At 51.9% G+C, this 15,103-nt stretch overlaps 3 protein-coding genes across 3 annotated transcripts; 1 reads left to right on the plus strand and 2 right to left on the minus strand.

Moving 5' to 3' along the window:
• Positions 1-1,000: 1,000 nt before the first annotated feature.
• On the minus strand, positions 1,001-6,193 carry TTC4 (tetratricopeptide repeat domain 4). The gene is made up of 10 exons (XM_042873606.1): positions 6,094-6,193; positions 5,899-6,016; positions 5,642-5,803; positions 5,431-5,508; positions 4,980-5,104; positions 4,628-4,714; positions 4,217-4,431; positions 3,432-3,513; positions 2,654-2,736; positions 1,001-1,751 (listed from the first exon to the last, which is right to left on the minus strand). The coding sequence occupies exons 1-10, from the start codon at positions 6,166-6,168 to the stop codon at positions 1,652-1,654; spliced, it is 1,125 nt and encodes a 374-aa protein (XP_042729540.1). The 5' UTR covers positions 6,169-6,193; the 3' UTR covers positions 1,001-1,651.
• A 372-nt stretch (positions 6,194-6,565) lies between these two features.
• On the minus strand, positions 6,566-8,223 carry PARS2 (prolyl-tRNA synthetase 2, mitochondrial). Its single transcript, XM_042873823.1, has 2 exons — positions 8,124-8,223; positions 6,566-7,984 (listed from the first exon to the last, which is right to left on the minus strand). Exon 2 carries the CDS (start codon positions 7,977-7,979, stop codon positions 6,567-6,569), a length of 1,413 nt encoding a protein of 470 aa, XP_042729757.1. The 5' UTR covers positions 7,980-7,984; positions 8,124-8,223; the 3' UTR covers position 6,566.
• Positions 8,224-10,337: 2,114 nt separating this feature from the next.
• Positions 10,338-14,433, plus strand: LEXM (lymphocyte expansion molecule). Its single transcript, XM_042874105.1, has 10 exons — positions 10,338-10,349; positions 10,616-10,720; positions 10,826-10,942; positions 11,045-11,182; positions 11,283-11,423; positions 11,688-11,855; positions 11,993-12,121; positions 12,520-12,552; positions 13,037-13,167; positions 14,271-14,433. Exons 1-10 carry the CDS (start codon positions 10,338-10,340, stop codon positions 14,371-14,373), a joined length of 1,077 nt encoding a protein of 358 aa, XP_042730039.1. The 3' UTR covers positions 14,374-14,433.
• Positions 14,434-15,103: the final 670 nt, after the last annotated feature.

The raw sequence follows: 15,103 nt of genomic DNA on the forward strand, positions 1-15,103 counted from the left end.
GGATACGGCCCAGGATACGGCCCGGGATACGGCCCGGGATACGGCCCGGGATACGGCCCGGGATACGGCCCGGGATACGGCCCAGGATACAGCCCAGGATACAGCCCAGGATACAGCCCAGGATACTGTTGGCTTTGCCTGCAAGGCAGCCCCTGCTGTAACATGCCAACTGGCTGCCCCAGCCCCAATCCCTTCCTCCACTGAGTCCCATTTCATTCTGCTCCGCTGGGGCTGGCTTGCAAACAGTGCTGAGGTCCACATGTGGCTTTGGTTAAAAGCAAGCAATTAGCATCCAGACTTCATCAAGCTTTGCATGTAAGAAGGGTGGGGGAAGAAACCACACACAGCAGCTGCTTACAGCAGGCTCTCTTCCTCTTGTAGATCATCACCATCTTTTTTTTTTTTCATTGCTGCCTCCATGCTGAACATGCAAGAGTTTGGACAGGCCATCTCCAACACCATGACAGCCATGCACCCCATGGAAGGCAGCCATAGGAGGTCAGGCTGGGTGCAAGTCCTGCATGTGTGCCACCAGCTCATCCCATACCGTAACCTTGCTCTGCAACACTGCTGCTTGACCTGCACTGAGCCAAGTCTGTCCTACTGACTGCCCACCTCCCTACCTTGTGAGTGTGGCTGCAAAGCAGCCCTGTTGATATTTTTTACTATATTTGTGCACAGTGCAGTAACTCAGAAATAGCAACATGGAATTCTGTTTACTTAGAGCTGCCTAACGCAGCACTGGACAGAGAATAATCCTCCATGCTGTAAGCAGAAGTTTTTATGGCTGAAGAGCTTTTCTGTTGCTCTGTGCACTTACTGTTCTTAAGACTGCAGCCACTGCTCACCAGGGCAGCTCAGGGAGAAAGAAATTAGAGTTAGAATTATTTTTAATTACAAGCTCCTACAGAAGCACAGATGATCCTGTATGTTGGCACTACAAGTTAACCGGATGGATAAAACTGTTATGTTCGAGCTCAGAATTACTGTCAGAATTCACTTTCAGTATTTCATACGGTGAGAAAAAAGGATCACCTCATTTATTAGACAGCAATCAGCCTGCTTAAAATAGACATGTCTAGCTCCAGTTTATATAGGTAGCAAAAGAGTCAGTAAAACACGCTGCTCCAGACAAAGAGCTCTGCTCTCCCCTGGCCAGCAGCAGCTCTGAGCAGTGAAAACCAGCTGCTGCTAATCCTCAGAGCTGCAATGGCCCATGCAGGAGCCCAGCTGCACTCAGCTCGTGGCAGCAGGCAGGTAACTCACCCCAGAGCACTGCTATTAAACCCTGGCAACTACAGCCCTCCTCACAGGAAATCAGCGATTTTTCACAGGTAAGTACATTCCCAGCTGCTGTTGCTTCAGCTGCAGCCAATGTCTGGCACTGTTTCAGGTTTATTTCAAAGCCCCATGCAGCCTGTCATAGAGGAGACCTTCTGCAAGCCAGCTGGATTTCTATTTAAACAAATAATCCCCTCTTGTAAGCCCTTCATTCTCCTTCTACGCTTCTTTGCTGGAAGTTTCTGTGTGTGCCAAGACTATTTCTCCCCTGAAGTGTGCAAGGCATTTCTGTGCAAGCAGAAGTTTGCTGTCTGCAGCCGAGATAAAACAGCAAGCCCTTGCACATGATTCCTCGGTTCCTTCTTGCTCATTACAGCCGATGCACCTTCTTGCCACTGAAATACTTCTTAGAGAAGGGAGAACTCTTCACAAAAGCCAGCACTGTCGGAGTCCCCGCCTTTACAAAATACCTGCAAGATTAAAGAGAGTCCTCTAGCTTCCCTCTGCCTGGCCAAGCATCATGCAAGCAGCTTTTGCCCAGCACAGCACAGCCTGACCTCCTGAAGTATGACAGGCTGCTTTTGATGATCAGCAGAGCCTTTCAGAGCCAGGGCTACCCTTAACCAAGGAGCAGCGTTATGAATCAATGATTCTCCCAACAACCACCCCTAATTAAAATAGAGAGCTGTTGTTCTGTCCCTGGAAAGAGGTTTCTTTTGCAAGTGCCCTTACAGCTTGAAAAATCTGAGGGCTTATGCACACTGCTGAGTTTTATGGAGTGCCAGTTCAGACAGTCCACAGCAGCAGAGCTCGAGCTCTGCTCCCCCTGTGACAGACCATTCTGCTGGAGCTGTGCTGCAGGCATCCCCAGCCAGCTACAAGCTGCTGCAAGTTAACAGCACCAGCTCTACAATACTTTTTTTGGTTTCTCAACAGCAGACTCTTTTCTCTAAACAATGGCACAGTACTTGAAAGTCAATTTCAGAGACCGAAACTGCGCTGCATGCTGTGCTGGGGACTGCTCACACAGCACTATTAACAGTGAGAGCATTGTTAACCTTCAACACGCTCTCTTTATACACTGCTGCTACCTTTTTATAAGTAGCACTGTTTAGATGGGTATAAAACAGCCCCTCCAGTGCTGCTGCTTGTGTGTAGTCCCATTTCCCTCCCACCTCCACCTAGTCCTGGAGAGTTGTGCATTTTTTTGGGGAGGGAAGGAACACTAATCACCAAAGCAGGCACAAAAACCATGTGGCCCTGGTGCTCTACACCTGCCCCCCATAGAGCAAGTGCTATTAAATCAGAAGAAAAAAACTGCACTTAAAGCCCAAAGTCTACTCTTACGAGAGACATGCAGGTAGAGCCTCACCTTTGGTGCTGCAGCACTTGTAGCAATGTGTGTGCTGGGTTCAGCTCATACATTTCTGCTCTTTCTTCATCTTCAAAATAGAGCTGAGGAAATTTGGGAGAGTTACATGCTTAAGCCATATGAAGACAAACTACTAAGTCCAGTAAGAGCACAGCACACATCTCACAGAGGTTTCACAAGTTTCTCTACCTTGAACTGACTGCATCAGACACTAATTTAAGCAGTGCAGTCCTCTACATATATTTGAAGTCTTTCTGGCATAAACCAGCTTGCTTTCTGACAGCGGTGGCAGCAGGCACACAATTTCTGCCACAGACATGGTCCTTTAGTACCTGACTGCTTGCTGCACTGCAGGCTGCCCAGTGCATGCCACACTGAGGTGGAAAATGAGACAGCACCATCTACACTTCTGTATGTACAGTGTACCAGCTCACTGGCCTAAATCTCAGTTACTGTTTTGATTCCTAATTTCCTAACAGTATCTGCAAATACCTTATATTTCACACACGCTGTGTATGATAGGAAGTACTTTCATTTTTGTTAATAAGCTCTGCCTATATAAACTGAACATTTTCCAGACGTGCTGACAAGTGAATGTAGCTCTCCAAACCACTATTTCACAGCCATGGGTGGTGAACAGGTAATTATGCTATTGCTTTCATACACACACAGATGCTTAGTCTCACTTCAGAGAAAAAAACAACAAAAAATAAACACCAAAACCAACCAAGCAACATTTCACAGATCAACACACTCAAACAGAAGTCCAGTTTCTCACCTGGAGATTGCTGGGAAGGTACTTTCTTTCTAAATCCCAAGGAGGTAACTCAGCAAACATCACCATTAAATGATCGATAAACCTAAAAGCCAGAACACACATTTTAGCTTAGCATTCAGCCTGATCTGTACAATCGGCACATGAAAGACAGTAAAAATACATCAGCAAATTAGGCAATAGACTTGAAAATAGATTTAGATCACTGTAAAAACAAATAGCTTCTTCTCTTTAAACTCACTGCTTTCTCAATGAGACCATACCCTACTACAACTCATACCAATGGTTTTAAACTTGAACAGTGCAACAGCAAGTTGTTTTTAATTTCCATTTTCACAATACAGAAGGTGTAAAAGCGAGCACTGTGCATTTCTTTCACAATTGATTTTTCATCTACATGGTCTCAGCAATGCCACGCTTCACCACATCAGTGCTCAGAACACATCTGTGTGTCAGCTGGCTGTTTATTTTGGTACTGCAGGAGAGCTAGTCAGTTAGTTCTGAGAATTCACCACCAAACAATGTGAAAATGGAAAGACAGACTTAAAAATACTATCTAAGAACTACAGCTTTATTCATCTGTTTGCACTGTCATTTTTAATTGCAAAGTTGTGGGTGGATCTGTGCCTACAAAAACATTACAAATTCCAAGTTGTTTTAACCTTGTTTGGCCAGCTATGAGATTAGAAATCTGGAGCTACTTCACTGGTAATGACAGCATTTCCCCTACCAGCTGTTCTAACTCAAACTTTTCCTTCATGAAAGAATGCTGCAGATAGTGCATTTACCTGGAGTTCTCATGAAAAGCCTCGATGAAGTCTGTCTGTTCATGCTCAGGGTACAGGAAGAGAACAGGCCAGTTTAGGTTGCCATCAGCATCTAAGTGCACCTTTGCCCCTGTGGCACTGTCAGAGTGGAAACCATTCAGACATATCTCAGCCAGACTACCTGATATTTCCTCTTCTTCACTTGAAGGTTCAACAACCAGCTTGATATTTCTTTCCTAGGAGAGAGGAAGGAAAATAAGTAAGTTCTTGTTTTGCATTAGTTGTTACCTAAAAAGGGGTACAGCCCTGGGAGCTCAGGATAGAGCTAGCCATGCTCAACAAGTCCTTAACCCAAGCCCCTTGTCCCTGTCCCTTCCCCTACAACCCCCCCCAAAAGAACCACCACCGAAACAAGTCCCCTCACAGACCCACCTTTATTGCTGCAAGCAAACACTCCTTTTGACTCTGTTCTTTCTTCGCCATCGCCTTTGCCTTTCTTGCATCCCTCTCCTCAACTCGCTGCATGTAACAAAGAGTTGTATCACAGTCATGCATAGAAAGCCAAGGCCCAGCACTACTCTGCTGACAAGTGGAGGCTCCAGGAAGGCCCCAGCTGTTTTCTCTGCACATCTCAACAACATTATTACGTGGAACCACATTTGAGGAGAAATTATATTATGCAGAAACCTGAATGGAGAACTCTCCAACCAATGTGTTTCTAAGTTGACAGTAAGCAGCACATATCACTCCTGCAACAAGCATGCCAGTCTGCTGTAACATTTACCTTTAATTTGTCAGCTTTAGATCTCATTTCCAGAAGCTTTTTCTCTTTTGAATCTATTCGCAAGCCCTCCTCACACCACGCTATGGCTTCAGAGTAGTTCTTTAGCTCCATGTGACAGAGAGCTCCTGGAAGGATTAAGGCTTTTAAGTGCCTGGTATTGGAGCTGGCACAGAGCTTTTACACAAGGCAGTGGTTATAAAGTCAGTGTTAATTCTGGTGCCTTCTAAAGCAATACACTCTGTTGCACTGTGGGGTTGTGTTGAGCTGCAGACTGCCAGTAGGTCTAATAAGCTGGGAGAGAATCTGAAGCATTTCTGCAGCCACGGCATCAGCAGAGTGGTACAGCCTATGGTACCCCACCCTTGGAGGTGCCCACAGCCAAGGCTGGGCACAGGATAGCAGAGCTGGGGCAAGAGGAGGTGGCTTTGTGGCCATTGTGCACTGCTCTTACCCCTCACAATGGCTTTGAGGTGATCGGGCTTCAGCTTCCTTGCTTGGGTTGCATCAGTGAGAGCAGAGCGGTAGTTACCTGCGGGCAAAGGAAAGCAGCTCAGAAGCCTGGATTGCACATTTCAGGTACAACTGGGTCCCACAGGCGGCAAAACACGAGAACTGCATCACCGGCCCGTTCGGCAAAGGAGGGACAGCGGGCGGGGGCTCACCCAGGCGGCAGTGCGCGGCCGCCCTGTTGGACAGCAGCACGGCTCGTAGTTCCACGTCTCCGAAGCGCTGCCGCAGCCCCTCGCTGTAGGCCCGCACGGCCCTGCCGTAGTCCTTCTCCCCGAAGTACGCGTTCCCTTCGTTCTTGTACATGGCGGCTAGCTCTGCGGGGCGGGGAGGCGCGGCGTGAGGTGGGCTGCGCGGCTCCGGTAAAACCCGCCCTCAGGGTTGTGGGTGCACCCGCCGCCCCGCCGCCCACCTGCGGGCTCCTTCTCCTCGTCGAACAGCAGGGACTGCAGGCAGGCCAGGGCGGGCTGCCGCGACGCGTCGATCTCGGCAGGGCAGCTCTTCATAAACATAGGGATGGCCTCCAGCTCCTACGGGCACACCGTGTCAGCCCGCACCGCCGGCCGTAACGCCCGTAAACGCCCGCCCGGCCCCATCGTCGCCTCACCTGCTCCCACGTATCGGGATGGAAGCCGTTCCGGTACCGCGGCACCGCATCACCGCTCTCCCCGGCGTCCGCCATGCTGCTACCAGCCCGTCCGCTCTGCTACTTCCGGCCTCGTGTCGCCCCCTTCCGGCCCACGCTCCACCCCCTTCCGGCTCCGCGCCGCCATTTTGCCCGCTGTGGGGAGCGGGGCGCCCGTGCGTGCGGCAATAGGGATGGGGCTGCAAATGGCTGCCCTCGTCCTACAGGTGTTCAAAATCGCGGGGTTGCCGCAGAGGAACGGGGTTGGTGGGCTGCGGACCTGCTGTCTGTTCCAACGTTAACTGCTCTATGATGAACCACGAGGACAGCCCCACAGGGAACGTGGGCTGACCCGGCGCGTCCCCGCCCCGCAGCACTGCTGTTAAGCAGTTCCTTAACAACGAACCGCGCTGTTCAGGCCCACTCCGCGCTGCAAAGATTTGGAGGCGGGGACTTCAAGGGAGTTGCACTTTACTTAGTAACTCAATGACACCTTCCTTGGTGAGGTAAAAAACCGTGCCAGAGCTCTGATCCCAAACCTCAAAGACCGGGGGGTCCTCGCAAGCTCTCTTCCCGGCTATCACCACATAAGGGTACCCCAGCTTGTTGGCATCTTTCAGCCTTTTGCCAATTGTCATCTGCGTCCTATCATCCAGCACCACATCGCCCACCAGGCCAGGCAGAGCTTCAGCCACATCATCATAGAGCTGCTCCAGCACTACAGCTCCCTGCTCCTCCTTGCTGCCTTTCTTGGGGGGGATGAAGCACACCTGGTAGGGTGCAATGAGGCTCGGCCAGCGGATGCTGTCCTCTGTAGACAGCACCTCAATGGATGCTGCCAAGATGCGAGTGACACCCAGACCGTAGCAGCCCATTTCTGCTAGCTGGAGCTTGTTCTCAGGGGTGTAGAAGATGGCGTTGTGGACAGAGGAATACTTGGTGCCCAGATAAAATGTGTGCCCCACTTCGATCCCTCTGCTCTGGGTGAGTTTTTCTCCACATGTAGGGCACGCTGTTTGCTCTTCATCCATCATCTCCACGTTAGCTGCGAAATGCCCAGCAGGGCACAGCACCAACCTGTCCTCGCCGATGTCAGCCGGCAGCTGGAACTCATGGGATGCAGTGCCACCAATGGTGCCAGTGGCTGCCCGCACTTGGACGCAGCGCAGGCCCAGGCGCTTGAAGAGGCTGCAGTAGGCTCTGCACACCAGCTCATAGGTGTGACGTGCTGCCTCCTCTGAGGCATCAAAGGTGTACATGTCCTTCATGTAGAACTCCCTGCTACGCAGCAAGCCAAGGCGGGGCTTGGGCTCATCCCGGAACTTTCTGGTCACCTGGTAGAGGCGCAGTGGGAGCTGCCTGTAGGACAGGTTGCTATGTGCGGCCACCAGTTCAGTGACAGCTTCCTCATGCGTGGGGCCCAGGCAGTACTCCTTGCCGTGCCGGTCAGCCAAGCGGAACAGCTCTGGCCCCATCTGCTCCCAGCGCCCGCTGGCCCGCCACAGCTCAGCAGAGCTCAGGCTGGGCATGTTCACCTTCTGCCCGCCAATGTTCCGCATGGTGCCGTCGATCAGGCGGATCAGCTTCTCCATGGAACGCACGGCAGGTGGCAGGAGGTGGTAGCAGCCGGGGCTGGCGGGGTGGATGAGGCCACCCTGCAGCATCAGCCGGTGGCTGCGGCAGCTCAGCTCCGCCGCCTGGCCCTCGCATCCTGCCACACCACCCACCTGCAGGTTCAGAGGCTGGAAGAGCTGTGAGAGCAATAGGCGTGCATGAGCTGACGTGTCGTGCTGGGAGCTGCGGGCCTGCAGTTGCGGTCCTGCTGCTGCTCTGAGCACAGGGAGCCCCATCCGCAGCAAGCCCAGCATCCTGCCTGTAGGGAGGAAGCAGCAAAACAAGGAGTTACACGCAAGGTGCTGCAGCTCAGAGTGCTGGTAGCGACAAAAAGGGTGCACCGCTGCCACGTGCTGCTTCGTGCTGGGTGGCAATGCAGCCCCAGCACCGATTCTTACCAGCCCCCAGGCTGGGCAGCACCTGCCTGCAGGTACTGCCCCCCACGTGAACACAGGCACCGCGTGAGCGCGCGCGGACACGCGCTCTGCACGTGCACGCGCGCACCCCGCGGCCCAGCCGCGCGCGCCGGCAGAGCCCGCACCGTCCGCACCGCCCAAGTCACGTGATACACCGCACTGTCTTCCTTCCCGGAAGCAGAACGTGCCGCTGACTCTATGGCTGCTCATCAGCGCCGCCTGCTGTGCGGAGGCCGCGCCGCAGGCTGTGCGGTTGGGGTCCTGCTGCAGGGCTGGGGGCCGATGGCTGGCTGTGGGCAGCCGCCGTCAAGCGAGAAGCCCGCCTGCACTTGTACTCCTGCGTTTTGTACTCGGGCACGGAGAAGCCCCTTCACGCTGCTATGGACCTCTTCTGTCAGGATCTGGTCTCTGTCCAACCTCAGCTCACGCTCTGCAAGACCATGGGAGCTGGAGGCCGGAGCTGGAGCTGGAGGATGCACCATCTCCAAAGAGCACTTCGCCAGGGGAGATGTCACTTTGCTGAGCCTGGTTTTATGGGGGCTTAAGTTATCCCTTTTTAAATATAAAGAAGTAAGAATAAGCTTATCTTTTTATTTAAAAACGAGATTTGGGGAAATCTTCATAATTCTTCTGTGATGAGGAACATGCACTAATGTGCACTGCGATTTATATGAGGAAATGGGAAAGAAAACAGATTAAAGGGCTCACTGTTGATGCTTCTGAGTCAGGAGCACTGCAGCCACTAAAAGCATGAACTGCAAGCACTGCCCGGAGAGACCCAGGGAAGCTGCTCCGCAGCTCTGAGCCAGAGTCTGGCTGCAGGTTTCTGGCTCCAGGATGGTGCTTCCCTCCCAGAGCACCTGCACTCTTATCTTGGTGATGTTTCCCTCAGTGTGCTCCCCGCTGCAATCCAGTAGCAGTGCGCACACAGTCTGGGATACACAGCAGTTGAGCTGCAGGTCCTGCAGGACGCCCTGTGCTGTGGTGTGCAGGTCCTGCTGCAGGGCAGGAAAATGGTCCTGCCCTGTTTCCATCGCCTGCTGGAGCTGCTGAAGCAAAATGTGTTTCTGTCAATGACTTACTGCCTGCTGAGCGGATCAAAGAGGCAAAACATCTTGGATTGATTTGCAGGGCAGTGTTTTAAGTGGGAGGGTTTGAGGCTATACGAGAGACAAGATCTGCAGGGAAAGCTGATATCTCTCATTAAACCAACAGACAGTGCTGGATGAGGAGCTAAGCTTGGAGGCTCGGTGCCTGGGAGCCTGTCTGCACTCTTTTATCTTTTCCAGCTGTGCTGAGAGGGATCAAAATGAGGTTTCAGCCCTCGCCCAGTCACACTGGCTACATCCTGGCTGACCCTGGCCATGATCTTACACAGCTGGGAGGGTCCGTGAGTAGTGCTGCCTTGCACATCTGTCTGGCTGAACTTCCTGAGTGCTTCCATTCCTTCCTGTGAAGCTTCTGTAATTTACAACTCCAGGGTGATGTTTTTATGTCCAATAAAATGGTAATTGCAGGGCTTGTCCTAGAACCTCCTGTGCTCCTTGGGATTGCTCCTCCAGGGAGAAGAGGTGGCACAGGCTGCCACCATCACAGAGCAGCTGGGAAACAGCCGCCAGCTCTGCGTGTCTGCAGATCTGAATGTGTGTCAGACAGCAGAACAGCCCCGAGGTGAAGCTTTAAAAACTGCTGCTTCTTTTAAGCTGCTTCAACTGCTTTTTGGGTCACAGCCTGTGATGCTGGGGCTGGTCAGGCACTGATTTTGGCCATGTCCCTGGCTTGTGAGATAAACTTTACTATCAAACAAATCTCTATGTGTTCGGTACAACCCCTTGGAGGTGCCGTGTGGGGACAACATCCTTTGCACCCTTACAGTGCTGGGGCAGAACCGGGTCATGCTTCACGTAGTAATGTGTGTGCCAGGAGGGGGGCACTGCATCACTGGTGGGAGTCAAGTGTGGGCTGTGCTCAGTGAAACTGCACTTGCTTGGCTTTGCCAGCATGCATGGCTCAGAGAGATTGAGGAATCCTGCAGTGAGGACTGCAGGGCTTGGGGCAGCCAGGCTGGAGCCCCCAGTATAGCTACAGAACCTCAGAATGAGTGGCAAGTGACAATGGTGAGGGCTGCCATGGTGAAGGCTGCCATGGTGAAGGATGTCACAGCAGCCCTGGTGACCAGAGCCACCAGTGTGGAACATGGGCAGCCAGGTGAGGCCACCAACTGGGCTCACAGTGGAGAGAGCAGAAATTCCTGATGTAGCTCCTGAATTGTCATGCCTACTTTGCACAGCAGTCAGAGGCACCCACTGGGGAGCACCCTAGAGTGTCTATGTGGGATGTGGGCTCGTGCTCTGGGGAGCCACTTCCCACCCATCAGCAAAACCCTTTATTAGTGCTTTAATCTGGGATGAGTGACAAAGACAGCATGTGAAGCAGTGGCGTATGTACAGTTGTGCTCTGGCTCTGCCTTGCAGGGGACAGCACTGGCCTCTGGCTGGGCCAGAGCAGAGGCAGGATCCCGGGCAATTCAACTGCCCCATTTCCAGCTCAAGGTGATGCTGAAGAAACGCAAACAGCAGGTAAGAGACAGATTTGATCCACCCTCCTTGTGCTGGCATCCAAGAAGCATTGGCAGTGTTGCCTTTGATGCTCAGCCTATCCTTACCATATTTTTCCTTCTGCAGCAAGAGAGGCTGGGCCCAGGAACGTACAACATCAGGGATTTTCTGCAGGAGAAACAGCCTTCGAGCCTGAGAGGCATCTGTGACACAAGGGAGCAGAGGTTCAGGGAAAGCCAGCGGGTGTGTTGCAGCCTGACTTGGGAGCTGCTGGCATCCCTGTGAGCATTTTCCCTGTCAGCAGAGCTGGAGGGGGCTGCCCATCCTGTCCCATCTCTCCTGCAGGACTGCTTTCCTGGGCCTGGCACCTACGGCCCCCAGGGGAACCCCTATGCTCTCCTGGAGGAGAGGGACAAGCGCTCTCCCAGCACACGAGGGCTGATGGACAGCAGGACAGAGAAATGTGTCTTCCAGACAGCCACGGCATGTCCTGCTCCTTGCCCTGGGATTGTGGTGTGTGCCCCCGGGGTGGCTGTGTTTCTCTGCTGGAGGTTTTCCTGCCACTTTCCCTCTGTGCCTGCAGGGCAGTGGTTTGGGACCTGGCACCTATTCCCCATGGAGCAGCACTAAGGAGCAGCTGCGACAGGCAGGCAGGTGCATCCCCCGCCACGTCTCCTTGAGGGACAAGCTGAAGCCTGCAGGTGGCCGGCGGCGCAATGGGGAGGTGTGTAACCTGGACTTGGAGCTTTCAGTAAGCTGTGGCATCACCACCACAAACATGTAAGATGGACAGCTGCTTTATGTTGCACCTCAAATCTTGAGTTTTGCTTTTTGGCTTTCTTGGATCTTAGCAGCCTGGTAAGACAAATCGTTGCAGCAGGAGAGCATGCCTGTGAACACTGAAAGGCCCAGCTCTCACAGTAAGGGGTGTTTGGGGTGGCTGGAATGACCTCCAGCAGCTGAGCCTCACGCTGCTCCTGTGGCCCAGCAGGGGGAAGGCACTGAGCTGCACGCTGGCACTGCCAAGGGGTTCCTGGATGAGCTGATGTCAAAGGAGAACAAGAAGAAAGGCTGCTTCAGCACACTGCCACGGAACCCAGGCTGCCCCACAGAGAGGATCTTCTGGGCCACACTCAGCCAGTGCCCGAGGGATGCGGTCAGTGGCAGTGGGGTGTTTCATTTCCATCCTGCCCAGGCTGCTGGGCTCACATGGTGGTGTTGGGTGCTGGGCAGTGCTATGGGGCTGCTCTTCTGGAGAGCAGATGGAAGGGTAAGAAATTTCCTTCTGTACAGTATGTGGTGGGGCCAGGCTCATATGATCCAAAGCCCATTGAGAGATCAGCAGAATTCAACCAACCCCCGTTCTGGTCATCTGCCAAGAGGTTTGACAGAAAGTCTGAACGCCTCTTCATGGGGAATGAGGTGAGTGAGTACAGGGCAGCCAGAGAGGGACGCAGGAGCCGTCAGACTCTAAGCTTGCCCTGTCACTGTCTCTGATGAGTTGCTGGCACCCAGTGAGAGGACAAATGTCTTCCTGCAGCTGTGGGCACCCAGTGCAGAGCAGGCCCTGAGATGGGCAGCGTGAGCTGGGCTGATGCTGAGCAGAGGGACAGGAGCTCAGCAGCAGCCACGTCACCTCTGCCCTTCTCAGTGCATGCTCAGACAACGCTTCCTAGAAGTTTTGCTCTGCATCAACTGTAGGCAAGGGGATGCATTTCATGGATGAGGACAGCTAGATTACCTGCTGGTGCTAGGAGCTCCTTGTATCCTCCCAAAAAGTCATATTCTGCTACTTAAAAGCCAGTTTTTTTTTTCTCTAGCAGCATCAGCAGCACACTGAAGAGCCAGTGCAGGTATGAGCCCTTCCCCTAGTATCCCTTCCTAGAGTTGTATTCAGCTTTGCAGCTTCCCCACAGAGAACCAGAACAAAGGCTGAAGGGCTCAAAGCAGCTGGAGAAAGCTGTAGTCTCAAATAGTCCATCTTGGCTAGCAATGAGCAGCAGATTATATCCCAGAGGCAAGGTTGCGATAAAGCAGCCCTTGAACTAGCAGTAGGCAACTAGGGAGTGCATTTGACCTAGCAGAGCTAATCAGACCCCTCTTCTCAGTGCTGTGAGATGAGAGGAGCTGCTTGTGGAGAGGACTGACTGGGCTAACAGCACATAGCATGCCTCCTCCTCCCTCCCCTGCAATGCAGACCTTCTTCGGTTAACATATTCCACGTATTGTTTTTTTTTGCAATTGGAAACATACAGCTACAGCCCAATGTTGTCCCAGTGTCAACAGCCACGCTGCCTCTGCAGCGATGGGAAACAACACGCGACCTTCTCTTTCCAGAATGCTGTGGGTGTGGGCCGCTATAATGTCACCAGGCACGAAAAATACCCTCGGAAGATCAGATACCAGTCCCTGTACCAGAGTGACACGCAGCGATACCTGAGCAACTTGAAGCAGGATGCCTACCTGCTGTAAGTGGCATATAACAGGGGCTAGAAGCACTTTCACACCAGCTTGCAGGAAAACCCTTTATCTTGAGCAACTCTGGTGAGGCTGAGTATGTTACTGATAGTTTGCAACTGATGTGAGAGGCTAAATAGCAGAAGGGATGATTGTGGAGTTGCAAGTGCTGGAATGGGACTGAGCAATGCTTGCTGGCCCCTGAGCAGTGTCCCTCTGTGAATGGTAAGTTAACCGTCTGTGAAGAAGCGAGCAGCCCTTAATGCTTCCCTCTGTGAAAGGGCAGCAGGAGGGTTAAGATGCTGCTGGCTGCCCAGGATTCTAAAGGTATGAAGGTGGTCATTCTTCTACTTTGTGAAATGCAGAGTCTGTGTGAAGAGGAGGTGCAGACAAATAGCGCCTGTCTGAGTTAGAGGAGGCAGCCTGGGGAAGAACCTGGCGGTGGATGGGGCTCTCTCAGCTCATTCCCTGTGCTGGCACTGATTTGATCAATGGCCTCAAACAAAAATTGCATTCTCAGACCGTGCCTTGGTTTACCCGTTTGGAGAAGGAAGATAACAAGGCTCAGTTCCATTGCAAAGGGCTTTGAAATCGCTAGGGGGAAAACCCTGTGAAGTAGTTTGGAACTGTACTAATGAGAGACCTCAGGACAGTCCTCCGCTTTCACCTTTGCTCGTGGCCAAGATTAGCAAACTGCTGTGGTGGTACTATGGCTGACAGCTCTGCAAAAGCTGTCTTGATCTCCAGAGAGTTGTTAGAAATCCATTTCAGCTGAATACAACGTGGCAGCTTTCAGTGGGGCAGCTACGAGTTAGCTATCCTATGATGAAGGAGAAGGCATAATGAAATCTAGCTTTCAATATTGCTGGCTTTGTTAATTTTGTAGTTCCACTAGGAATAGAAAAAACCTGAACAGTGAGCAGGATGTTCAAATGCACCGAATTGCTCTATGATCAAATAGCACTTGCTCCAAAATCACTTTTCAAGCTACAGCTTTACTTTCAAGGGAATAGCCAGGCTTTTAAGAGCTCTGTTCACCTCCATGCTCGTTAAGACTAATGAGATTAATCCAGCCAATAATTAGAGCTCACTGAATCACATCCTCTTTTCACAGCGAGCGGCTGAAGCCTGCTGCGAAAAACAAATGGAGTCATTTGATTTCTGCTCCACGTTGTCCAGATACCTGTGAAGAAAGCACTGCTGTTTTCCAAATGTAAGATGGTGCTGGAAAGCCTGAATTGGCGAATAAACCACAGACGGCTGACGAGATGGTGTAACGTGAATACTTGCAGTGTGCTGACATGCAAGAGATAGGAAACAAGTCTTGTTCTGTGGTAATAAAACACCCTTCAGACATTCATCAGTCTAACCTGCCTGCTGACTAATTCATTATTTTCACCTTGGCCTTTATGAAAATGACACAGTGGAGAAGAGGATGTCAGATACAGATACACTGACCACAGGAAGGTCTGCTGGCACGCAGCACTCATTCAATATTAAGCATTTCCTTCCCCATCAGCTTGCACTACTCATAGAACGTGCAGCTCTCTATCTGTTCTGTGGTTGGTGGCAGTTATCGTGACAAGCAGTGAATGCCCCAAGGTCCACCACAGCTACTTGAAAGGAGAGCTGGTTCTGAGAAAGCAGCACCATGGCAGCTGGGAGAGGTTTGGGAACTGTCTGTGTACCTTTCCTGCCATCCTGGAGCAGTTATGTGTGAGGATCTTCATTACAAGCTATAGCACACAGCTTCACTTGAATTAACAATTCAAATACTTACAAGCAGCTGGAGGGCATTCGGGGGAATTTAGTGTCATCATTCCAAATTTTGTAGCATATTAAGGCCTAGAGGCAATGAAGAAAGTGAAATGAGCAGAGAGCTCTATCAGCTGTAACAAAGGATGGCCATAAAACCATACCACAAGTATGCTGGTTCACTTCACGTTA

The sequence above is a fragment of the Lagopus leucura genome, unplaced genomic scaffold (assembly GCF_019238085.1).
Source record: "Lagopus leucura isolate 7727_CA_CO unplaced genomic scaffold, USGS_WTPT01 Super-Scaffold_100009, whole genome shotgun sequence".
Classification (NCBI taxonomy): domain Eukaryota; kingdom Metazoa; phylum Chordata; class Aves; order Galliformes; family Phasianidae; genus Lagopus; species Lagopus leucura.